The 27,111-nt window shown below is 40.5% G+C and overlaps 1 protein-coding gene across 3 annotated transcripts in view; it reads right to left on the bottom strand.

Annotated features, from left to right (window-relative positions):
- The window catches only part of osbpl9 (oxysterol binding protein-like 9), a 29,844-nt gene extending 5,242 nt beyond the window's left edge, over positions 1-24,602 (bottom strand). The window contains exons 1-13 of one of the 3 annotated variants that reach the window (XM_054602508.1): positions 24,459-24,602; positions 22,355-22,405; positions 19,697-19,775; positions 12,170-12,246; positions 8,335-8,430; positions 7,735-7,782; positions 6,581-6,610; positions 6,439-6,489; positions 5,848-5,886; positions 2,713-2,806; positions 1,746-1,850; positions 474-633; positions 121-233 (exon numbers count right to left, since the gene is read on the bottom strand). In XM_054602508.1, the coding sequence (XP_054458483.1) occupies positions 121-233; positions 474-633; positions 1,746-1,850; positions 2,713-2,806; positions 5,848-5,886; positions 6,439-6,489; positions 6,581-6,610; positions 7,735-7,782; positions 8,335-8,430; positions 12,170-12,246; positions 19,697-19,775; positions 22,355-22,405; positions 24,459-24,569 (1,054 nt within the window). In that variant the 5' untranslated portion in view covers positions 24,570-24,602. Of the gene's footprint in view, positions 1-120; positions 234-473; positions 634-1,745; positions 1,851-2,712; positions 2,807-5,847; positions 5,887-6,438; positions 6,490-6,580; positions 6,611-7,734; positions 7,783-8,334; positions 8,431-9,389; positions 9,407-10,587; positions 10,979-12,169; positions 12,247-19,696; positions 19,776-22,354; positions 22,406-24,458 lie in introns of those variants that run through there. The other 2 variants (XM_054602509.1, XM_054602510.1) reach the window with 2 other exon arrangements.
- Between the last annotated feature and the right edge of the window lie 2,509 nt (positions 24,603-27,111).

The raw sequence follows: 27,111 nt of genomic DNA, 5'->3' as shown, positions 1-27,111 counted from the left end.
GCGTATTGATGGGAAAAACTAAAGCAAGGGAGTAATAACTAATACCATAACAGCTCCAGCTTAGTCTTTTTGTTGTTATACATTTGTGTGTGCGCCGTCTTGTGTGCTTTTCCTTTTTACCTGCATCTGTGGTGCCGTTGGACATGGACGAGTTCAGGGACTCGGTGGTGTTTGGTCGTTTCAACGCTGTTCCTTCATTGGCGAGAGACGAGGCAGCTTGAGGCCCTGAGGGACTGAGGAGGAGATAGAGGGAGTGGAAAGGAGACAGGAAGCAGGAGAGAGAAGGGTGAGAGGGAATTTAAGACAAACAGTGTTGGAAACCTCTCTGACTTAATGTTTATTCGCACTAGGCAGCATTTTCCCCACTTAACCTGCTAAACGCCATCATTATAGTGTTGCTTTCAAGTTAAGAAACGATAGATCCACTGGATGTGGTGTTGGCTGCGGGGAGGTCAGATTTATACTGTACTCACTCTATGCAGTGTTTGGGGGAAGTGCTGCTCTGGTAGAATTCGTCAGCATCGTAGAACTCGTCCTCGCTGGAGGAATAAGAGAAGTCTGGCACCGAGTGCAAGGGGAGGGGCATGTGACTCGGGGAGGCGAGGCCGCTGCTGGGGTCTGACGGGAGACTCCCTGATAGATGGGGGGAAAAGAAAAAAAAAGAAAAAAATCAAACATTGTATGTCATGTCAGCTCTCTCTTGCAGCATTCCCATTGCATGGATCTAATCAATAAGGCTTCCTTGTTCATACACTATAGAGGTCAGGGTCGAAATCAACATTTTGCTGTTCAACTAAACTGTTCATTTCTGACCCTGGTCCAGCTGGCTGTGTAAAGTAACATCAAGCTGTCTTTGACATAGTGACGGCTTCCTCTGCAGGGGATATCGACGGTGCTCCTGAGCTCCCAGCCTGCCTCCTCAGTGCACAGCGCAGCATTTCTAATACTGCTGCCTCAGCACAGAAGACAAACACGAACCTTGCTGTGCTTTTCTTCTTGGCTTTTTAATTTAATATGTTCGTTGACACAGCACTCAGGGTTGGAGAAGTATAGTAATAGTTCCTGTTATTATTACTTTTTGCTCTTTTTGCCTGAGTTCTTGTTACATTAGCATCCAGTGGCTTGTACATTAGAGGATCCAACAATAAATTATAATTTTCCGATAAGGACCCACACTGTTCTTTCTCAAAATTATGATACAATCATATCTCCCTTCTGTTGAATCTGTTGATGTTTAACAGGGAATGAGCAATAAAACACATATCTATGCAACTTGTAGTGCAGGTAAGAAGATTTTCATTTTTAATGTAAGACTAAATAAAACGTTTGAAGTTGAAGAAACAACGTCACCTCCACCTCCTTAGGCACTTAACGGATCTTGAAGTATTGAATGTTAATTTTTAAGCCAACATGGATGAAAAGTTCTTGAAGTGCTAAGAAAAGATCAACATTTTAACAATCTTCAATCCAAAGAAAGCTTCATCTGCTAATGAAGATCATGAAAGATCACTGAAAGCACCAAACCAGACACAAATTAGTTGTTTATGTTGTAACTATAATAATATGCCATTAGGGACTGTACAAGAGCACCAAACCAGGAAAATAACAGCAGTCCCTAATATTTAATCTGGTTTAATAATAATTAGAGGAATGTATATTTCAAATGAATGAATACTGTGACAAACTATCTTTCCTTGTTGTGGCATAGTCACTAATACTTTGATTTGTGTGAAGTGAACTTTAACCTGTGCTGTTGGGAGTTGGGGTCTGCAGACTGCCCATCACCGTGACGACGGGACCAACGGGCAACGTGGAGGGGCGTTGGTCTGATTTACACACCTGAGAACCGTCTTCAGCAAAAAGAGAAAATAGATGATTTAGCACCGAAGCCTCAAAATGAAACATCACATTAAAAACAGCAGCCTGAAATCCAGGAGGCTGAGAAAATGATCTGAGACGCTGCAGACAGAAGCCCCAGCTGTGAGGGGATTACACAGTCTAATAAGATAATGAAATTAGCATGGCCTACTTTGCATGGTTCATTTTGAGAGCAGAGCTAGTCATAGTCGCTCGACCAAAACAGCCCAAAACTTTAGTCAGACCTTAATCATGCAATTAAATTCAGTCATTTATTTACTGAATAAAAATGAATTAAAACTAAATTACACTGAAGGACAAGAATCTGCTCAAAACAGTACATCAATACGTACATTTTCAGAAAGAATAATGTATGAAAAATGAAATATCATCACATTAACGCATGTTATAACCATAATAGATATTATGCGACTGGACCATGCTGTAGATCCTCAAGGAAGTTAACTTCTATTAATTTACTTTCAAAATACTGAAAGAACATTTTGTACATTTATTAAAACCCTGAATAATATCGATGTTCCCACATGGTCTTAAATATTACACGGGAACATAAGGATTTTAAAGTGACAGATTATCGGCCCATTACAGTCTTTGCTCTTGGATCAAAATGCCCCAAAAAGTCTGTGTCAGCAGACATTTCTGCAACAACATCAAGTGCGTTACACAGAGCAGGTCCATCAGTTGAAGGAGATTAATGTGTGAACAACAGGGGGCGCTGTTGTCAGCCTCTCTGGGATTAGTTGGGTCTGTATCAGTCTACATGCACATCAAGCAAATGATAACACGTGTATATAAATGTGTAAAAGTAACGGTGAGAATGCAGATGTTTGGTACCTGTGGGTAATGTGGTTTGTGTTGGCATCGTGGTGTTGACTACAGGATTGTCCAGAGGGGGTTGGTAGATCCCATCCACTGGGTTTATGGTGCTCTGGAGGGAGGAAACAAAAAAAACAACACCAGATCAGACACTTTCTGCAACCGTAGCAAACCCACGTCACTGCCTGCTTACTAATCTAAAATGTTGTCTAACAGACAATAACCCTTAAGATTAAAATCTTGTTGTGCAAAACAGAGTTTGGCCCAACCTTTAAACTGGCTGCAGTCATACAGGTTAACACCAACTTATTTCTGCACTAGCTTTTAACCAACTAACACCCACATGTTCACCACAATGAAACACCATGTTTATCAGCATTTCGGCCTCGACTGGGCACCAGGTTCACAGCTTGTGTATCGCTTATACATCAGCCTAATGGTCTGCCTACGCGACAACAAGAATACTGAAATAAAATATACACCACCCGGCCTATGCAGATCAATTTCCTTTCACTTCATTTCCTGGCAAGAGAGTTTCCAGGTCTCATTATCTAGATCAATATGAAACCAACGACACCGATTCAAATCCAAACAGCAGAAGCTCTACACAAACAACCAGCAGCGCCTCTGGACCTCTGAGCAACCTGCCGGTCTGAAAAGGAATGAATTAACTCCACTGGGTTCGCAGTCTAAATCTGTAACATGTTTTAACTCTCTAGCTTTTGATTTCCCTGTGGTAAAAAACCAGCGTTCTTCTCTGCAGCGGCCTGCCCTCATCAGTGCCACCTTGACATCATGCGTGTATGCATTTGAACATAGGCACAAACACACAAACGCACAGACACTGGCTCGGTGTAATGGGGTCACTGGCACCAATGACCCAACTGACGGGAACACGGATGACAACACCAGTTAAAGCAAAATCCTATCGACCCTTATTCCCCACAACATACCCTTAGGGCTCTTGGTGGCACTGAAATTAGATGTAATCAATGTGATGTTATCCTATGACTCAAACCTGACCTGCAGTCAAGGGACGTTCTGATTAAGTCATTTGATATCAACAGGAACAGTGAGTCAGAACATGACCTGACAAGGCTGTGAGGGCGAAAACGGAGCAGCTGGTGTACCAGAGTTGGACTAGAATACCTGGAAGTAGACAACAGGCCGCTCCACGATCCCATGATGCAACACTGAGCATGTTAGACAGAGATACTGCCTACAGAGGAAGGCGTGCTGTTGTGTGAAGTCATGGTTGTGTCATCAAAAGGCAATTTATGATAAGAGGTAGAAAATGTCAAGCAGAGAAGCTCATTTCCATTTCTCTCTGCACTGCCCGATGCTTGCCTGGTCCACGTGCCTCCATGAAAGCAAAACCAGGGCTAATAATTATAGTCAATTCCAGAATTATTGGTCGGCCATAGTGGGACCAGCCCGTGGCTTTGCAAACAGGAGCTAGAGCCAAAGCAGTCACAGAGAAAGAGTTCTAGTTTGAGACAGCTTCAAGCACTGTGTCAGGATCAATATTACATATATATATTTTTTTTTTTTGTGAATGTAATATTAATGCAGAAGGTAGCTTGAGGAGCAGGGCAAATCTAAACCAATCATAGCACATCAATTATTTTACAGGTTTAAATGATTCCTGCGCTGCAGTACTTGACACGATGCTGGTTTTTCAAGTATTTTAAACAAAAAGGTCTACAGTTCATTTATTATTTGCTCCACATTATAGGCATTCAGGCAACGTGACAGATGTTTAGATAAGTAAGCTGCAAAGATATCTTTAGTACAAAGCTTATGACATATAAAAACAGATGTATAGATAGAGCTTATGCAGTGGTATATATACTTTGTAATGCTATACTTAATGGCTGTGAGATTAAGTCGGCCATAAGAGCATCCCAGGCCGATGAGCTCTACAGCCCCCTCTGCGATTATTGCTTTGAGGACCACACTGATATTATTCCTCGTGTTAGTCCATTACCTTCAAAACATTTCACATTAGCTACTATTTTCAAAAGCATAATAAAAGTTTTTAGATTGATTTTTTTCCCTTGCCGGTATTGGGTTTTGTTCCTTGTCGGGTGGTCTAAGCTCTACATGTTTCATTTGCCCCTTAAGACTTCACTTTTCTTTCATTTTACAGTACACCTCACTGCCTCTCTCCTTTCTAGCAGACCACTTCTCACACCTTTGCATTGGAATAAAAATAAAGTTGTACAAATACTTATATAGATATGTAGCCTATCACAGAAAGTTTGGAAAAAATGTCATTGGTTGCAGAAAGCAATGCATTCCCAAGCTGTGCTGTCTGGAAATCAAACCCACAATTGAAAATTCAAGATGATAATATATGGTTGGTTGTTACTGATTCTAAAAATGTATTGTAATCCACTCTCAAGTTACAGGGGTCAGAGTATTATTTAAAATAAAGAAGACGACGTTGCTGGATTATCAATCAATTGAATTCTTCACGATATTCACAACATCCTAAAAGGACTGGAATCAAATTGCTCCCTGTAAGAACAGAAATTAATCTTAAAACGCATATCAAATGCTTTGGAAAATAATAGTCAGTAATTCAAAGTACTTGAGATTTGTTGTAAAAACATGCAAACCTCCGGGTAAAGCGACTCACATGAAGACAGGTCTCCTGCAGAGCCAGTAAAGCTCTCTCTGGATGGCTTTCCAGCTATAAGTGCTCGATAAGCAGGCAGTGTTTACACAATGAATCAATGGTGAATGGTCGACTAATTAGTGGATGAGTGCAACATTCTCTCACATACGGGCATGCAGACACACATGTAAAGTCTACGTACACATACATATTCTGCAACAGTCTTGATTTTCTGGGTTAAAAGTTTGCACACACGTTTACACATTTTGTAAAAAGAAAAGAATAGTTCCCAACCACTGCTAAAAGAATCTTAATCTGAAATCAGGAAATCATCGACTAAATCAACAGGATAGATTTGGAAGACATGAGGGAAAGAGCTTGAGATAGAGTTTATCACCAAATTAGACGGCATGCACTAAAGATATCTGATTTATCTGGTTTTCTACAGTGGAGAGTGAATTAAGCAAGAAAAGAAAGGTTAGCAGTCTGCTTGATTTAAATTTGTTGTCATGGACGGAGAATGTCAAACTTACTATAAGTCCGTTTGCGTGTTGCTGTTCGTTACTTTGGTCCTTAAAATTTTGAGAAGACAATGTTAGACTACTTGTGTAAGAAGGTTGAAGAGTCATTTCACAAAGCATCCTGAGCATCTGCAGTGTGGAGAGCGATGAGATCCATCCCTCTCATCACATGGAGCTTCATAATAGTCCCCGACTTGCCGCATGCAGTAATCCTTTCATCACATGGTAAAATCCTCCATCATTTCCTTTCAGTATCAATAACAGGATTGCTCTACCACGTCAATCTGCAAGCTAGAGGTTTCCTCGAACCTTTTCATGAGTAAGTGTTTTACAAGTGTCAACTAACAACCACATGAAGCAGAGGTGGTTGCTCCACTTCCTGGGGAGGAAGGGCTGGATGGAACACGTGATGAAACGAGTACTGGGCTACGCCCTCATCAACCACCGACCCAGATAGCAACTGTAAGCAGGGAACTAACCCTGGAGACACACGAAAGGTAACACACAGTGAAAACTGGTGTGGTCTCACAAGAACAATGGTAACGGTGAAGTAGCAAACCAGACTACAGAGAGAAGAATCAAACATGCTGGTGTTGTGGTTACCTTGGCGATTTGCAGCAGTACGATACAGTGCTTGATGGACTCTACCATGCTCTGAAAGACAAAGACAGAAAAGGAATTTAATAACAAGGAACTGCTTGTAAACTCAGAGACGGGGAGGGAAATGTGTTAAGATCTGACTTACACAAGTGGTCTCCTTCAAAATTTCAACTTTCTGTAAAAAGGAAAAAAAACAATCTTTAAATCCAACAGTATTTAAAAAGACAAACAATAGTTTAAAAGCTTACAGTTTGAAGCACAACTGGTAGATAACATCAAGGACTATATACAAGACATTTACCCAGACTGAGGACACTGGTGAAGTCACACAAACAACTCAGTGACCAAAAGCCAGCAGTAATCTCAGAGAGGAAGTGAATCACACAGCTGCTGGTAAAAACAACAAAACCAAAGACACCCTTCCTCCAACAACAAAAAAGGATGACTTACTCTAAACTAACATTTTAAGTTACATGGAAAACTCCTTTCGTGGACTTAATGGTCTTAAAAAGCCAGACAAAAAGAAATACAACTGTATTGTTTACACTAAACCAAATATTATCTGTACTTATTACAGTTTGGTTCTAACAATGGTCCTTCAATTACATACATTTCTACATTTCTTATACAAAAGCATGGCCTCTTGCTCATGAGCTACTGTCGATACCGTAACTGTGCCATATTAAGCTTTGGTGCTACTCTTATCGTGTCATTCTGTTGCAACTATTAGTCCATTAAATCAATAGACAGATATTAACCAGTGACCATATTGAAAATCTGTTAATAATGCCATTTTTCAACTTTTTCTAGCTTGTTCTGGCTTTCTTTAAATGCCGTTTTGATCAAATGGTAAATATTTTAAACAGCTGATTAGGCAAATGAGACATCTGAAGACATCGTATTTGGGCTCTGGGAAATGATTATGGAATATGTTATCATTTTGTGACATTGTGCAAACAAAACGTTTAATCAGTATGAACACAATCAGTAGTTTAACCTTTTGTTAGCTTTTCAAATGAAAAGGCAAATTCTTAAATCATCTTCTCAATGCAGATGCTGAGGAACAGGTCATAGTGGACAGTCATGTTTGAACCAGTGCGATAACCTTTTAAAATATTCTGATGGCTTTAAAACTGACAAGCGACTGATATCAAAGGTCTGCTCTGCATTACACAGACAGCTATCAGCGCTGTGTGTGTCAGCCGGCCTCCCCTGCTGTTAGCCTCGGCTCTAATGACAGCGAGAACAGCCGACCGGAGAGCCGAGACACGAGGACGGAGCAGCGCTGCTGGTACTCACTCTGCGTGACTCATCCTCTTTGCAGTCCTTGATCTTGTCATCAAACAGCTGTGTGAGAGTGACAGAGAACAAAAGATGAAAAGGGGAAAAAGTAAGATGGATAATAGGTTAAGATGGATACAGAGTCAAATGAGTTTTAAAATAATAAGAAGGTGAATCTGTACAGATGCTGCAGCTCTAGATGAAAGAAAGCTCCTCTCAACAAGGAAGGACACTTGCAGATATTTTGCCTTTGAGAATATGTTGCGGTTTCTTTAAATACATGATTGTCTGCTTTATCTCCGTGCTACCACAAATCTTTAATAACTTCTGCTTTGTTAAAGTCAAGCGTGAGAAGAAGCTCTCAAGAAGAGAGAATAAAATGAAGAACATGACAGATTTAAATGTGAACAATGCCATGTATATGATCAATTCACAGACACAGAGTCAATTTCAGTATATCATTTGCTCTATGTGGATTTTTTATATAACCTCTAGATGTTAAGCCAAATATGTCAAAGTGAGTGTCAGATATCCCACATTTCGAAAATCAACACAAAAGTGTGAAACATTCCAGATAAAATGTCGATGTCTGTTTGGTGTTGCTCCATTGAGTCTTACCTTCAACTGATCGATCAGGATCTGTAGGTAGGCGTCAGCTTCAGCAAGCTTCTTATCAAAGTCTTGAACACTCGGAACTAATCCTGTCTCTGCCTCCTGAGGACGGAGAAACAAACACAGCAAAGCATTAGTGCAGGGCCTAACCAAATGTAAAAAAATCCCGCCAGTATTTGCATATTCAAAGTATAATACACAGGCACAACCAATAATATAAGCCACGTAATCACCATTCATAAAAATCAAACAAAATCACGTCTCTGTCAGCTCTCGGTCAGCTAAGCTTTGAAAACTGTCACACAAAATGGTGGACAGAAACATCAACAGTTCAGGGGAATCTTCCAGCACCGTACTGTACTAGGGGAGATATGAATACTATTGTTTAAAGGCTAGCCAGTATAAAAGGCCAGCAGGTCTGTCTGCCCGCCTGCCTGCCTGCGAATTTCAGGCTTCAAAAAAACTGAATCAAGGAACTCGAGGATGGAAAATTCATTGTTTGGTAATTAGCTCTCTTTAATTGCTCCATCAGAATCACAAACACAGACTCCAAAGAGACACACACACAGAGAGAGAGAGAGAGAGAGAGAGAGAGAAAATCAGGCAAAAGACAATTTCATTACATAATATCCATTAAAAGGTAATTACTAGACTATTGGCAGAACAGACGTGACCGGGCATCGGTCTCTATCTGTCTGAGCTCGCCCAACCAACAACAATCCAGCTGGCTGTGTCACAAAATCAGGAAAATGAGCAGATAAGCTTACGCACAGACAAGACATGCTTCAGAGAAAGAAAAAAAAGAAAAAAATAGAAAAAAAATAAATAAATAAATAATCACCCCATATCTAATGCTGTATCCTGTGACTAGCAAGGACACTCAGCATGTATGACAACACAACAACACCTCTGTGCCAAGACAGACGAATCAGTAAGATAACTCAACACAGCGTGTGTCAGCAGCAACTCTGACATGGAAAAACAGAGAGGGTTATAGTAACGCTGATTACGCCTGTTAGGATTAACAGATGTCCTGTTAGTAAATCAGGCTCTTATCAAACCATGTTGGGTGCTACTGCCGCTTTGGATTCGCTGCGTCGCACAGGTCCGGTGTGTGTGGTGGCTTCTCTTCCTGCTACAGCGTACCTCATAGGAAAGTGAAGAAAAGCCATGAACAGCCGAACACCGTTAGCAGCCTGAGAACTGCTAAAGTTTTAACTGTAAAAAAAACATTCTGGCTTTATAGAGAACAAAAGTCTCAACTCAGCAGTTGTGAAGCCTGCATTTTCACTTGCCCAACTTCCTCAAAGGATCAAAGGTGCTTGCAATGTTAGCCTGACTACAAAACATAGCTGTCCACATGAGTGCCTGAGCAAAAATCCCAAAACAATTCTGATGCATATACTCTATCACTTTGTATACACACACACACACACACGTGTTGAGATGTGCACAGTCATTCCAGTGGGAGCAACTTCTCCTGTCTGCTTACTTGCGACACACTGGGAAATACCTCCAGTTAAGCAGAAAAGGAAATGCCATCTTTCTGGTTAGGCATTTAGTCAAATCAATTTTACTTTTAAGCAGCCAACAAAACAACACCAAATTCAGAGCAATGCCAAAATCTACAAGTTGTTATGTAAATAGAGGGAGTGGACAACCTCTGTGAATCTCATAATCTTCTAATGTCACAGTGAAGAGCTCACATTGCCATTCCTCCACTATTTACAGTGGGATTTAACTCCAACAACGTTATACTGCAAATACCACAAACACAAATGTAACACATAGATCTTAATCAAAACCTTAATGCATCAAACAAAAGGTATTATATACTACAAGGCTTGAATATAAGCCTGCATTTACTTAAATGTAAAGGTGTTATAGGGAAGATTTCTTTTTTTCTGTTGTCTTTTTTGTTTGGTTTTAAGCAGACAGAGCAGATACGTTTAGATGCAGAAACTCAGAGGCGTGTGGTTGTGTATCACCACCTCACAGTGCTTCACCGTGACTGAAATATTCCAAAACAGCTGCACCTCCATTATTTACAGCAGCCTGTAAAGTCACACACACAAACCCACCCTTCCTTCCATCCCAGACTAGACAAACAACCCACCCCCACCCTTGTTTCTATTCGTCTCCCCACGCAGGGTGACCCACTTTAACATTCTGCTGCCCAAGCAACGCACTGCAGCCGTTTAAAGTTATCCCTGCTCTGGTGCAGTGGCGTTTTGTGTATGAGTGTGTGTTTTTACTCACTGGGTGCCTCGTTCCAATTGACATGCTGCGTTAAACCTGGTACATCTCCCCTATCAGGCAGTTTTAGCCTGACACAAGCTTGTCTCTCCCCCTTTCTCTTCCTCGGTTAACTGGTTTTCTCTCCCTACAGCAACAAACCAGCAGCTCTGGTGAAGTAAGCGTCTTTTTTTCCCCCTCCTCCTCCTCCTCCTCCTCCTCCTCCTCCTCCTCCTCCTCACAGAAACAGAAAACAACCTCCTTCCTTTTCGCTCTCCACCGCAGTCTGCCAACATAAAAAACCTCAGCAGCAGTTGGCTTTGCAGTCAGTCTGGTAGTTATCAGCTGAGCGTTTTGGTATGGAGGCAGACAGAGCAGAGTTAATCCAGGACCCTCCCCTGGCAGGAAAGGCACACTTCCTCTCACGCAGGCAAAAGAGAAAACACACAAAGCAGCAGCGAGTGCTGACAGGGACAAGCATTAAGCTGCTCTCTGGTTGGCTGAGGCAGCACGGGCAGATGTTTGGTTGATCAAGCAAGCAGGTCTTGTATTGGCTGCTGCAGGGTCACATGATGCTACGACAGCGGCGCGCTATAACTGCACGGTGTGTGTGCGCGTGTGCGTGTGTGTGTGTGTGTGTGTGTGCGTGCGTCTACCAAGCTCAAGCAGGCACACGTAGCACATCAGAGGGATTTGCCAGAGGGAGGGAAGGCAGAAGGAAAAAGAGGAAGGAGGGAGGGAGGGAGGGCAAATTAAAAGGTTGGTCATGAGGGTGAAAAGGGAGGTGGAAAGAGATGATGATGATGGGAGGATACCAAGAAGGAAGGTTTAGGAAAAAACTGGAGGGCAGGACGAGCAGTGAAAAGACCTTGCTGAGACGCACTCAGTCGCAACACTCACAATAAAGAGAGAAAAATAATCATGGACAAAACAGGCTGCCAGCAGGTCAGCAGTAAATCAAACAGTCAAAACTTATCCTGGTCCCGATGCCAATCCAAAGCAGCCACTTATTGACAAAACATCCTCCATTTATGATGACATGAATGTCACCGTTATTTCCAGTTATACAGGCGAGACACATCAGTGACTCTCAACTGCTCTGTTGAGCAAAGCAATCAGGTGTGAGCAAAAAAAAAAAAAAAAAAAAAAAAAAGTGCTGATAACAAGACCTGAGATGCAAAGTCCTTTTCAAAGTCATTATATGAGTTTTGTGGTGCAGCCCAGTACATGATTTACAAAGCATGCAATTGCATTCAACCTGAGATTCAATAAAAATCACACAGGGAAAGCTTTGATATCTAGGTAACGTATTTATCTTCACTTATTGGTTGATAGCCTGCCCACCAATCCTCTATTTTTGACTAAATACACTCACTCTTCAAGTGTTACAAAGACTAGCATGCTTGCAAATGAATAGTAATATGTAAGTTAAATACATTTAGTATAAATATTAAACTATGTACCGTAGATGCTGTCAGGAATTGGTATATACAGGCAAACAGCAACTTTTTCTTGTAATTGCAGTTGAAGGATTAGACACACAGAAAAGTAGAAACTCACACATTTGCACACAAACACATATACAAAGAAGTGCATGGCTACATACTCGGAGCTGGAGGGTGTGACGGAGGATGGTTCCCTCTAAGGCGTGGATCCACTTCTCCCGCTCATCTGCATCTCGGGCTGAGGACATAAGCACACAGACACACCCAGTGAGCCTTGGGTTTCCATACAGACAGTCGTTACATCAGTAGCCTTAACACTTGTGTCACACATTAATGAGACCAAGACTCAACACTGAAATGACTGAAATGAGAACCAGTGACGCAGAGATGGACGCTGTGTATTCCTCTAGAAATAAGTTAGTTTAGTATACCTTAGTTAAAATACCTTAATTCTGCTTAACCCCCTGTTCATATGTATAAAAGCAAAGTAACCATTTGTGTTACTTGTAGACCATTTTATATATGAGAGAGGCAAACGATCTGCTTTACAGCTGAAGGTAGCAGCTTAGAATAGCAACTACCTAACGTCAGCTGTGCTACTGTACTGCTTTTTAAATTGTTAATTCTCAATTATTCTCCTAAACGCCAGTAGGCTTACAAACAAAATGAACTGTGAAGGATCATAAAAACAACGAGTGTAACCCAGAGATATGCCCCATAGACTGTAGTAGGTGTAACCGACAAAAAGCCATAAACTAACCTCCACAATCACTAAAGGGGATTGTAATTCTCTGTAAAGTCATATGTCATATTCATGGACTACTCTATTACCTTTGTACAAGCCCTGTAAAGAAACATGTTATAGAGAAAGAAAGGTTTAATATCCTGTAAACAATTTGATTTGGTTGCCAAAATATATACTTAAATGAAGGTTTATAAAACCTCCTGTTTCTAAATAATCTCAAAACGAATCAGTGAACTATTTGTGACAGTTACAAAATTCAGAGGAGCACGATCAACCATGGCGACCACTTGCATTGAGTATGTGCACAGCACGCCGGAGTGATTACGTCATTACGACGAGTATAAACTAACAGAGCTAATGGTGTTTACCTTTGGGGGGGGACCGGACGATGGGTGCAATGCTTCTGCAACGATTACCTAGCCAGTGGGGCACATATGGGACTTGCATGGTCCAAAATGGACGCGCAACCGGTGTTGTGCCAAGTAGTCCATGCAAATCCAACATACATAAACATAGTAATTATTTATGATTTATGGCAGTCGCTAATCATCGTGTTTTTCTTCTTCACATAGAGCCTCAGGGGTCAGAGTGTGAAATGGAGCTGGGCGAGGCCGCACCCTCAGAGCAAAGACAGAACAAACAGACTGCCAGTGACATTAAACAGTGACCCGACACTGGGCCCGACACGTGCACACACACACACACACACACACACACACACACACACACACACACACACACACACACACACACACACACACACACACACACACACACACACACACACACACACACACACACACACACACACACACACACACACACACACACACACACACACACACACACACACACACACACACACACACACTTTTTTTTGGTGTCAATGGCATAAGAGATACAATATTTTGTCCTCTACCAACACGTCCAGGATTGTATCCATCTAGTCAGGTTTATATCAGGTATGCATGTGTTTGTATGTATGTATTCATAGACTGCATTTCAAAGTATTTAGGATTTTCTTTTTTCCACAGAAAGTAGGTTTACATCTGTTCTGTGCATGTGGATCATGCAACAAAGCTGTGAAAGCAGGACTTGTATTTCATTGAATTAGCTGGCAAACTATATCCTGTGTAAAAGTCATTTTTTTTATTGAGCTGGAAACAAGAAGCAGATGAAAGGCTGTGCTAGCACATAGGCTGGGCAGTGCTACAGCAAAAAAGCTTTTAAAGACATTAAAAGGCAGCGGAGGCCAATCCACTCGGACAGCGCCTCGCTGGCCTCTCACTTTACGCTCAGCCAAACAGACTCTCCAGACCAACAGATTACTGCGGTTCATGTTGTTCAGCTCTCTTCATGACAGAGGACAGGTAGTAGCAGGACCATTCAACAAAAACACATACTTTAACTGTATGAACTGTGTCTCAAGTCCAGTCTTTGTCCTAGCTTGCAGCTCACACCTACACCATGATTTGTATTCCCAGGTAGGTATGAGCAGTTAGTCAACTCAGCGAATCTACAGCCTGTCGGCCAGCAGGCCAGTCACATGAGGCAACATACTGCAAGTCATGACAGTGGCCGTCATCTGATACGAACTTCCTTTGTTATACTGCAGAGTTATATAAAGAAAAAGTTGTTTGTCCTTCAAATACTTATTAGTGTTACAGACAAAGGGACGCAGGAAAAAGCCAAAGTTGGGGGAATATTCAGGAGAGGATAAGGTCAGGGTACGATTCAAGATATCAAGAATGTGTCATTCATTTATTTTGCACTATCAAGAGATTAGACATTTTGTAGATATTTCCAAGGTTTCTGAGTTCACAATGAATAAACTTTTAAATCTTTTACAGTGAAAAGGGTGTAGAGGATTTGTTACGTGCTGTTTTACAGCCAATTCTACAAGGAACAAAAAGGGCAAAAGTCTAACTGTTACTACATTTTTTCCCTATGACAGCAAAAACCTGACATTAATAGAACAATCTTTGACTTTTATGATGGTGTTTCAACCCTGTAAAACTGTAACACAGTCTCAAAGACCCAGCTGCAGAGTAATGTCATAAGAGATGGCGGTGTGCTGACTAAACCCTATTACAGTAGGCTGTGATGCTTCTCTTCTAGAGAAAAGCAGGAAGACACAAAGACTATTAGTAGACCAAGCACATACAGGAAGGAAGTAGTTTTCCTCACACCAATAAACCCCAACCCCACCACCTACACCCACACACCTTCCTAATAATTACAGACAGACCCTGGCAGATATTGGATCAAGACCCATGATAGATACAGACATACAGAGCAAGTTGCGAGCTGCAAACTGAAAGCAGAGCAGCAGTCCTCTGTCCGGCTGCGGTTCAGTACCCTGATGTCAACAGAGGCTGTAAAGGTCACCTCATATCAAGCACGGGGGAACTGATAACAGACTACAATATTCCGATAAAGGGTATGCATCGATGTCATTTGATCACATGATGCAACCCCTCCAAGTACGATTAAATGGCAAAACAATCCAAACAAGATATGGATGATATGATGAGTAGAGCTGCGATGTCAGGAGGAAAACCAACTAATATCTTTAACAATATAAAGTGAAGGCCACCAGAATCAAAAGTTATCCGTCTGACGTTTCAACCTGACTATATACACGAATAAACTAAACCCTCATACAGAGAATATTTAAAAAGGTGATAACTCAAAAGTATCCCATACCTTACACAAAACCACAATTGGATTTCCATGTTTGGAACCAGGATTTTCAAGTGTCTCACTGAATTGCAGTCTTCTCTTTAAGATTCAGTATGCTAAAAGTTATGCATGATTCATTACTCAAACTATTCATGACGTCAAAGGCCCAACAGCTCTTTTGTTTTTCAGTGCAGTTTTCCCTTGTGAATGCAGCCGGCAGATGCTAAATATTTGTCTGTTTGCTAGTCAGGGGGAAGTGCCTAACTTCCATGTACGTTGATATCGTGTACGTGACCTCTGTAAACTTGATTGTTTTACTTTTTTCACGTTTTTTGAGTTTTTCTTTGCCATGTTTGCTTTTATTACATAAAGTAAAGTATAGAACTAGATGTAATTGAGGGGAGTCAGAACACACTTTAAACCAAGAACATTGCTGTTATGTGGGGTCTTAAACCCCTTTGCTAGCAGACAGACCCTTTAGTTTTTTTTATTCTGTAACTGCATTCAGAAAATGCAAGGAATAACACTGTTATTATATATACACAAATATATTAGCAAACTGCTGGCGTTGGCTTATATCACTACGAGAAAAGTAATGTTATTTATGGTCATTATCATTTTATGCTGATACTTGGTCAAACCACCGATCAATGTTTCTATGAATATTTTACTTCATACTACTGCCAAATTAGTCACACACTTAACTATCTCTGCCGTGGACGAGCCTGAAAAGCTACATCCTTAATACTTCTGTAAGTGTTTCTTTAGCAGGTTATTAACTAGACAACCATCTTGTGCTCCACTGATTATACGTGCCTCTGGATACTGTTGTTTCTAACTTGCATCCTGCAGACTGTACTAGAAAGACTGAATTTTGAAATTAAATGTACGTTAATAAAGCTACTTTTAGTTCCAGCCACCTAGACTGCAGAACATAGCAAACACAGATGTTGCTAATTACAATTACAAAAATTTGTGTGGTAGTAAAAGTACCACACATACAGTAAACAGTCCGATACGAGGCCCAGAAAAATTAACAGCATCAATGATTTATCTCCCATCTAAAGTGGTCAGGGTATCCAATCACAAAGACTTCCCCTCTTCAATCCTCAGCCTCTCCCCATAATGCTGCTCCTCCTTTCTTCAAAAGGCCTCTGTGAATTATTCATCCATCCTCTCTTCTCTCTCCTCCTGCCATCTTCAGATCAGCTGATGAAATATGTCGGTACAAGCTCCAGAGGGAGTGCGCAGGACTTCAACATGTCAATAAAGCGTTAGCTACCCAAATGTGGTGCCATGACAATGCACAATGTGAAAAATTGTCAGTGAAGTAGTGTTTTCTTAGTGGTATCTGTTCAGTACTTTTGTTTGTTACATTAAATCTATGACTTCGCTCTTGCTGTGACAAAAAAATGTAAAAAGAACTCATCATATAGCGTTTCGATTGACTGACTGATGCATGATCTGCAATTGGGAATATATTTTAACTAAATACACAAGTACAGATGCAGTGCTGAGGAACACAGAGTGGGAAAAAAAAAAATGATGACCAATTTGGAATAAAAGTAAAACAGTAGACAGTGCAGGTGATACTGAGGTGAGGGAGGACCCTGGAGACATGAGGGGGTCTCTCATCGTGGACTGATGGTCTGAGCAGTCAGTGCGGCCTGACAAAGAGCGAGGAGATTGATAGCTACTGTAGATAAGAGGAGCGAGCGAGAGCAGGAGAGGGAGAAAGAGGAAAAGGAAAAAGCTAAAGGGCTCTCAGGCAACTCTGATGCACCACCGGGGGAGATGGGCCGATGAATAATGGATGCTTCTCTAAATAGAAAGACAGCACAGAGCTGAATTCCGGGTTAGCAGACGGGCCGGCCGGCTCAAAACCACAATTCAACCTCTGAGCTGGACCGTCCCGTAAGAGGAAGTATCATGGCTCAACCCTGGAAATTATTTTTACACCATAATAGTCAGTCTATAGCGCCCTTCTTTGCCTCTCTTAATCTTGGGAGTGAGGCCCTACCCATCACTCAGCCCATACCTTAGCGTGGTCACGCACCAGTCCATCCATAATGTAATATATAGACGGACACATTTCAGACGCTGCCGCCCTGGGAGACCGACTGCATAACATGCTTGGACAAGATCGTTTTCCAGCAACAGAGAAATTTCCTCTTGCCCAACATCCTGTGCATCTCTTGATACCAAAGCTAACAGCTGATGTATCCAGAGTGTTGTCAAATGTGTCTCACGGTGACATTTCATTGTTTTCTCGCAAACAAAAAGATGATCATGGTGGGATCAAACTGTGCTTCCAAGATTCAGATCGTCCTGTGCAAGGATATGCTGCTTCTAAAGTCAACTTATTGCCACACTGCTGATTTAGCTGAACAAAAAATAATATAATAATCTTCAATGCTTATATCTTGTAGCATTGCATTGTGAAATTATTATACATGTTGTATTGTATTTGCCGTCTCTGCTGCCTTTTCATGCAAGCTATACTGCCTGCCAATTGGCTTCTTTGAAAGCATTAATTAAGGTTTTTGAATAACGCTCTTAAATTTCGACTCATTAAAAAAAGAATATTATATGCATACACTGCATGCTGTTCGCCTATTCTTTGATGTAGAAGTCTGTCAGGCTCAGGTAATTCAGATAATATCAACCAGCGACTGCAAAATTACAAATATCAAACGAATGCACCTTGAACTCACTTTGGTATTACAGCTAATAACAAAGACTCAGCTCAAGTGTGGCACAGAAAGTTCCAGAACAAATTAAGACAGTAACATCTAAGCCATCATTATTTGACAAACACAACTCTATAAATAGGTGCACACAATTTTTCCTGACAGGAAAAGAAACATCACACTACACCTCTGTTTAGCCAAACCAGCGAAGAGCAGAACAAACAGCAGAATAAACAAACATCCTTTTTCTAAAGAACACTTCAGGTCTGTACAAACGTTTGACTAATTCAGGACACTGCACACGCTCCTCTCTGCTTCAAAATAACCTCACAGCCGACAGCCTCTAAACAGTCTGATTCACAGCGCCCTGAGCCGTCCTTGAACCTCGATAACAAACCGATACAGCCGAGCGCTACAGAACATATTGCTCCACCCAAACATCACATCCCAGAAGGCAAACAAACAACGCCTCCTCTCGATCCTTCTTGCCCCCGGGTCTGGCATGCATGCGGACCATGAGACGTGCACGGTTTTCTCCTTACCCTTCCGTTTGTAGAACCACAGCATACAGCTTCGGAACACAGACATGGGAGAGGGCATGGAGGAGGTGAGAGGGGCCCATGGACTGTGGCTGGTGACCCTCAAGAAGGAGGTGAATAGGGGGGGGGGTGCTGGTGTGATGGGTTAGGTGTTGGCAGGTGGGGGGAAAATGGACACAAATGGACAAATGGAAGGACAGAGATGGAGGAAAGGTGGAGAAGGTTAGTTAAAGACCTTGTGGAGTGATAGAGTTAAAAAAAAAAAAAAAAAAAAAAAAAAAAGAGTGTCTGCGGTGTACTGGACCGGACAGCTCCCTGTCAAAAATAGAGGGAAGGTGTTGGCAGGACGGGAGGGGGGGCGATGCTGTAGCCGGGGGCCAATCCTGTCCCTATGGAATGACCGGTTGTTAGAGAGCGAGAGAGGCGGCAGCAGAGCAGCGAAGGACGAACAGCGGCAGCAACCAGAAGAGACCTGAGCTCAGCCTCCAGCTCAGCAGTATTCCCTCATCGTTCCCAGAGGCTCAACTGCAGAGACACACAAGCAGCAATCTTCCTTTCTCAGCCACAGTCGGGTGGGCCAAGAGAGTTTTTTTTAAAAAAAAAAAAAAAAAAAAAAAAAAAAGAAAAAAAAGCCTTACTTGGTCGATATCTTCCAGAGAAATATGTCTAGCTTGCAGTCGAAAAATTCTCATTTATATACGGAAATATGTGTCACTCCAACTTCACAGAGCTTGATGAGATTCCACGGTAAAGGGAGGAAGGAGCTCAAATGCACGCAGCACGCTTTGACATTGTGTAAATGCCTGTGTGCATGTGTTTCCTGGCATTAGTGCGGACCAATCCAAGTCTTTAAAAGGTGGGGAGGAAGTGAGGGGGAGAGAGAGAGAGAGAGAGAGAGAGAGAGAGAAAGAGATGGAGAGAAAATGAACAGCTGGGATGGATGCAGAAGAGATCGGAGAAAGAAAGCCAGTGATGGCAGCACAGAGAAGAGGTGGCTTGAAGAGAACTAAATGAAAAAGGGAGACGTCTCACCTTGGAAATGAAAAGTCTTCTGGTCCACAGTGATGGTGAATGTGCTGTCGTCCTCGTCATCAATGCCGATCACAGCTCCCTGGGCCAACGAGAGAGAGAGGGAGAGAGAGAGGGAGAAAAAAGCAGGCAGTCAGGCAGCGGGACACGTCATATTCCACTCTCCGTTTCTATCCTCATGCCCTCCACATGTTCCAGCAAGCAACCCCTGACTGTTCCTCTGTTAGACATTACCCTCTCTCCTCTTCAAAAGCTCCATCTCCTCTCGCCTTGTCCCTTCTTTGCTCACACTCCCTCTGTGTTTCTCTCACACACACACACACACACACACACACACACACACACACACACACACAGACACATGCGAGTGCAGCCTTTTGGAACATGGCAGAGAGAAAAGGGGAGGGGAGGAGGAGAAGGTGGGATTTGGGAGAGTGAAGGAGGAGAAAAAGCAGGGAAGGGTGGAGAGAAGCAGACACCGGAGGGACCGGCAGCGAGCAGCCGACAGGGAAGAAAAGAACTGCAGAGAAAACGGCCGGCTGGGTAGCTGGGACGTCGGCTCCTAGCAACCGAAACAGGGTGTGTGACGACTCAGAGCTTCACACACACCTATACAGCAAACCTGAAACTAATAAAGATAACAACTTCTACACTGGGTGGATAAGATAATATCAACAGCGGTAAAATGTTTTGCAGTGCCGAAAAATAGCCCTTCATAAACACCAACCTTTTTTAAATCAATATGTAGTATCAGACTCTCTGTGAGCCATTAATGATTCAGACGAAATAGTATCATGGGATGTTTTATAGTAAATTAATGAAACACAAGATATATATTGTCAGATATGGCCTCATGCCTTTTATTCTGAACATCCCAAGATATCTTAGAGGAAAGACCCTACTATCTGAGACAAATTGATCTGTAATAAATGACTGAGAAGATGTCTATTGTATTATTATATGTATAACAAACTATTAATGTTACTCTACTCTGTTTGTGAATGTTTCTACATTGGACGTACAAAGAGACGTCTGAAAGACTGATAAAGTGAACATAATGATAGTCTTTTAAATCTGGAAACCTTTTACATTTTAAAATTTGGTACACATATCCAGGTCTGTTCATGGCTGTACATCAAGATGGGGATGCATTGTACTAAATGATTTGATTTGTAAAGTCATAGTCTAAATAGTTTGAATAATTTGACTCCATTAAAAACATAGTTTTCTTGTTGCACTTCAAAAACAATCCTACAAGAACCAGTTTAACACTACGTTAAAGATGTTGCAGTTATTTAAAAGAGCACTCTGCGGGTTTAGTGGGAGAACAGAAAGAGCCTCAGGGAAATTTACTTTGTAACAAAACTTAAAATGACACAGCAGCTCTGCATTTGGTACAATATACAGAGATCAGGGTTTGAGACATGCAACACATTTTTAAAAATGGAAAATAGGCATTATTTATCATTTCATATTATATATATTTTTAAAGAATTTATTTATCATGATACTTTGTAGATGTTTTGACATTAAATAGTGTTATTTCTTCTGCTAATCAGGGTCAAAAACTTAAAAAAAACATCCTGATTCAAAGTTGTAAAACAATAAAATAGAAGGCCAAGAGATTGTAGTGAACAGACTTTCAACGACGAAGAGGAAGTTTTCGGCTTCATGATACAGATCATCAAATCATTGTATCGCAATAAATTACATCACACAAATCCAACTGTAATGGAAGCCTCTGACCTCTATCTATGTGTCAATAAATGACCCTGGATCCTCTTTTTAGGTCGTTTCAGGAGATAGTTCCTTCCTTCAGTAAGATCAATGGAAACATGTTCAGCGTGCTCGGCAAGGCAATTTGTCGCAAAACAGGTAGAAAAGTGTCTCTGAAGACAATATAAAACATACAATATATTTTCAAAAATAGGCAGCTCATTCTCTCAGCACTGATGTAGGCTCAGTCCCTTGAAAATCCTACAGCGTTAACAGCCTTCACCTTTTCTCCTGTTAAATTGTAAAACAGGTTTTGCAGTAGGGCAGCTGCTGCCATCTAGTGGGCAGCACTGAATACTGAAAACACATTGTAAGGGCAAGTGCCAATCCTGGCAGAGCTAAAAAAGTGGGAGATTGATATTACATTACATTACATTACATTACATTACAGTCATTTAGCAGACGCTTTTATCCAAAGCGACTTACAATCAGTAGTATGTTACATATCATTCACCCATTCACACACTGATGACAGGGCTACCATGCAAGGTGCCACCATCAGACTCTAACTAACATTCATTCACATCCAGTCCACACCGATGGCAAGCCTTCGGGAGCAACTTGGGGTTAAGTATGTGGACTTAGCTGTGGGAAACTATTTACACCTGCTGAACAAGGCAAACAAATCAGGCATTCATATATCTGATAACAATTGCAGAATGCTGTGTATAGTGTTCCAGATTTCATTGACAAAGCAAACAAAAGAAATGAATGGGATTTGGTTACCGCACTCAGGACGACAATGCCCTGAACATGTGAAAACTCTTCCAAATACCTGGTAAAGCAGGGCAGCAAAAACTAAGCCAAGCAAAAAAAGAGTAGGCAGAGTTTTTAAAAAACAACCGTGAGTCAGGAAAAGGATGGGCTTGATCCTGAGAATCTTACCCTGAGTCGCACACAGCCTCTTCTGGATCCCCGCATCATCTTGTCCTTTGACTGAAAATCAACAACAGAACAAATTAGGGATTGTTACAGTCAGTATGTGGAGCAAACAGCATATGAACTACATAGGCAGGTTGTCCTGTATGCCATAAGGCTGGGGAGGCCAAACTATGGCAGAATCCTGTAAAACAGGATTTGTTTTTAAAAAGGGCCCGTGGTGAATTCTTAAAAATAATCTAGAATATGGCTTGAGCATATTTCTAACAAACTGCACTGTATGAACATTACATATAATAGTTAAAACACCCGACTACATTTAGTGAAATGATCTCCGTCTGTTGGCACAGAAACCAATATTTAACCATTTCTGACAGAATATTTTAAGTGGGCACTGAGGCCGTGCACTCTATTACAGTTTAAATGTACTGAAATAATTTTAAGTAAATGTAAGAGCCGCAGACACAAAAATACTTTTCGTAATATGTGGACACACCAATCAAGGACTGTAATGTCAGACGTTAAACTTTAGTTGTGTTGCATAATTATTATTTTTTTTAATGGCACTTTTTTTTGCAGTGTTACTGGTTGAAAACAAAGCATTCCTTGATGTTTGGTCCCTGGCTCCTTATATTTTTCTGTATATGGCCCACAATCCCCAAAATTTGGCCACCCCTCTCATAAGGCTATTAATATCTACGAGCGTTTTGATCCACCTATAGTCTCAAGAGTCTCTGCTATTAATAAGAGAGTTGAGAGACTCTTCTCTTTGCTCTGGTTTTGGATTTCAATGTAGTTGAGTTTTTATGAAATCATATTACAAAATAAAGCTCAAGATAATTTAACTAAAAATCATACACTGGCTGAGGGCAGTGTGAGGGCAGTGTAAGTCATATTAGTTGAAATCATCTCTAGAATGATTAGTGATGCAAGTTCAGCTCAGTTTTTTTTAATTCTATTAAACTTACTCAAATGAAAAATGTACATGCATATAGTTATCCGAATAGAACTGCAACTAATCATCACTTTTGTCGTCAATTATTTTCCCGATAAAAACCATTCTGTCAACAAGAATTGAATGTGACCTATAAAATTGCTTGATTTGTCCCATTTGAAAAGCTGAATGAGCAAATTTGAAGCTTGCAAAATGTTCTGTCAATCAACTTATTGTTTCAGCTCTTCATCAGGCAATGTGTGACATGCCTACTAGACCCTTGTTCTGCTTTGTCTTGATGGCCTACATTCATTAGACTCAGCAATCTGACTGGTTCACTCCTGTCTGTCAGTGGGGCATTGATTCATTGCCCTGAAATGTGCAACAACTGCAGGTTTATTGTCACATCTCAACAGGAAGCATATCTCTACCACAGTGATTACTTTCATGATACCATCCAAACAAACCTATTTTAGTTAACATTCCTTTAAGTCACCAACACAGTAACTATTGAACAATAAGATATGACATGCTTTGGTGTGCAGCTCTTCCTTACAACTTGTGTCACAAACAGCACCATTGACTGTTTTGTTTTTGTTTGTTTCTTATCAGAGTTCAATAAATCATTGACGTTGAATTTATCAGAAATCCAACTAGCAGCCAGTCTCCTCGCGCTGTGTCTTGTTAACCGTTTAGCTAGCAAACCAGCGAGCATATTGACTCTTTTTCAACTACCAGAGACAAAATGTCTTCTCGTTAACATACAAAATGATGTCTCTCTCTCTCTTTTAAACACACGCTGTTAACTATTCACAATCATGTTTCGCCGTGTTGGTGTATTTCAGCTCTTGGCTATGCTAGCTAGCCAGCTAGCTACAGTAGCGGAAGTGTGGTAAAGAAATACTGTCACTCTATTGGTCAGCGGGTGTTCGAGGGCCGTTGCTATAAAAATACTGTCACTCTATTGGTCAGCGGGTGTTCGAGGAGCGTTGCTATTGGCTAACGGACCGTTACGTCATCACCTAGACCCGCCTTTTTGAGCCAGCTGATACTCCCAACTCCTGACAAACACAAGGCCCTTTATCCCAGTTGGGTTTGACAACCAGTGACAACTTCTACCATCTAACCTCTTAAACGGATCAGCTCAGCGTCTATAAACCCTGGAGGTGAACGTACCGTGTAGTATGACAGTAGACCGGCATTGTAGTCCAACACGAACCAGCGGTACTGCCACCCCTTCATGACGTTAGTCCACTTGCTAAGCGGCCCCTCCATGATGGACGCCATCTTTACAATAGTCCACGAATGGGGAGGAGTCGGATAAGGTGTGGGCAGGCGTCACCGGCAGGAGGCTGCTGCTGATGAAGATGATGGTGATGATGATGCATATGATTGAGGTACCCAAGAATGTATTAAACAAGGGAAAAAGTGTGCTTTACTTGAGTAAAATAAGGATTAGCCCACTCAAATAGTTAATATTATTATTATATTCCTTTATTGAAATTCGGGTGTTGCAGGAGCTCAACTACATAGAAATAGATAATAAATACAACATATATTAAAAAATAAAATAAAAATAAAATGTACAGTATATTCACATGGGGGAAATTCGGGTGTTGCAGCAGCTCAACTACATAGAAACAGATAATAAATACAACATATTAAACAATAAAAATAAAATAAAAATAATAAAAATAAAAATGTAATAAATACAACATATATCCACATGGGGGGGGAAATTCGGGTGTTGCAGCTGCTCAACTACATAGAAACAGATAATAAATACAACATATTATACAATTAAAAAAAAATAAAAAAAAATGTACAGTATATCCACATGGGGGGTATGGTCAGCATGATGGCAGACTGTCGTCTCCGCTGTTGTTAGTTAATAGTTATAATAGTTTTTCTGTCTTTATATATAATATTTCAGTTATTGTGGATTCTTTACTGTTTTTATTGCTTATTTATAATACTTGTTTTTTATTTTATTTTATCTTGTTTTTCTTTTACTATGTCTCTTGTTTGCACTATAACCTATGCTGCTGTAATCCTGTAAATTTCCCCACTGCGGGACTAATAAAGGATTATCTTATTTTATCTTATCTTATCTTAAATACTCATTTTCAACTAAAACTCGTGCATTCCTGCAAATCCAATTAACATTTGTGTTTCTTTTTTTAAGGAAATAACAGATACCTTCTAAGAAAAGTGAGAGTAGCAGCAAAAAAAACAAAAAAAACAATCACTTGTAAATGGTTACAGACGGATCCATTTAAGGTAGATAACTGGCTTGTATTCATCAAATAGATTCATGAGATGGAATGACTGACTTTCTTACTAAGATTGAGACATTTTTTACTTATACATTGCAAAATGGACAAATATGGAACGTGCTTAGAGGTTTTCCCAACTCATCCTTAGAGTCTCAAATATAATTGACCTTCCTTTTACTGTCTGCTTTGACAATCATGGAAAATGATTCGCAGATTATGAAGTGCTGTATAAAGACCCCCTGCCCTTCATCCATTATATAGTAATAGTTGGTAATGATGTTGCTGTTCTGTATTATTGTTTTTGACCCAAAAAAGACCTAATCAAATCTAATTTTAATAGAAAATGAATAATAATCTTGTAAAAAAAAAAGGCTTGAAATCTTACTAAAGTAATCGTGTGAATGTAGGAGCAAAACAATGTACATGAAGTATCAAAACTAAAAGTATTAGTCAGTGTTTTATTATTGGATCATCATTGATATGCAAACATTTTAAGCTTAACTTCAATCTTGTAGTTGACCAAGGTGAAGCTAGTTTAACTATACTGCTGGTTAGTTGAATTTAAATTAATTTAAATATTAACTGATTATGACTTGTGTATAAATTCTTAATCTGAAAAGCAACCAGTGGTGACAGCTGTGTAACAAAGGTGGTGGAGTTAAAACGTACAATCTTTCCAGTTGAAATTTAGGGGAGAAATACTAAGTAAGGAACAAGAACCTCAAAATTGCACTTAAGTACAGTAAATGGACGAGATGTATAGCGACAACTTTCCCTACCACTATACAAATTCTGTAATCTTAAAAAATGTACTGTATTCAGAGTCTAGTAGAGTTGACTAGAAATTACAATAAAGTTCACTGGCTTTAAACACAGACTGTGGATTTATCTCAAATGATTTTATTTTCGTTTCACAGTCTGCACAGTTTTCTCACATTTACCTCTGCCTGCAACTTACCAACAAGGATAATGTGCCTTTGCTCTTGAGCCACCAACATTCATTTTAATAATTGTTTAAAACTGATTGAAATGTTTGGAGGCAGATAAACAACCAAAAACAGAGCAGTATTCATCAATATCTTTATTATTTACAATAGGCTTAACACTGATGAGCAAAACTTCACAGTAATATAACGTGAGCTTTAAATAAAAAAACAAAACAAAAACACAAAATATATATTTTGTACAATAAAAAAAAGTTCATGTTAACATCTCTGCCACTTTTATCCCTGTTTAGATTCACATATTCCATTATTTTGCGTGTTGGTTTACATTGCACTCGTACAACTGAAGAAGTGGCCTTTGGTATAATGATGTGTACACACGTTCTCCAGAGCTGTTCTCCAAAACAGAGACAGGAGAAAAGAAATAACAGATATACAGGATAAATGCAGGCAGCATAAATAAGGACAATGCAAAAGACTGATAATGAGAATAACCAAAAATGTGTGGTCAGTTCAAATACTTAAAAGCGTCGGTTCAGATATCAGATTTGAGGAAAAAACATTGGTACCAAAATCAATTTATTGACTCTGTAAATACTGATTGAAAAT

The sequence above is a fragment of the Anoplopoma fimbria genome, chromosome 8 (assembly GCF_027596085.1).
Source record: "Anoplopoma fimbria isolate UVic2021 breed Golden Eagle Sablefish chromosome 8, Afim_UVic_2022, whole genome shotgun sequence".
NCBI classification, from domain to species: Eukaryota; Metazoa; Chordata; class Actinopteri; order Perciformes; family Anoplopomatidae; genus Anoplopoma; species Anoplopoma fimbria.
This window is presented reverse-complemented; position numbering and strand designations above follow the sequence as displayed.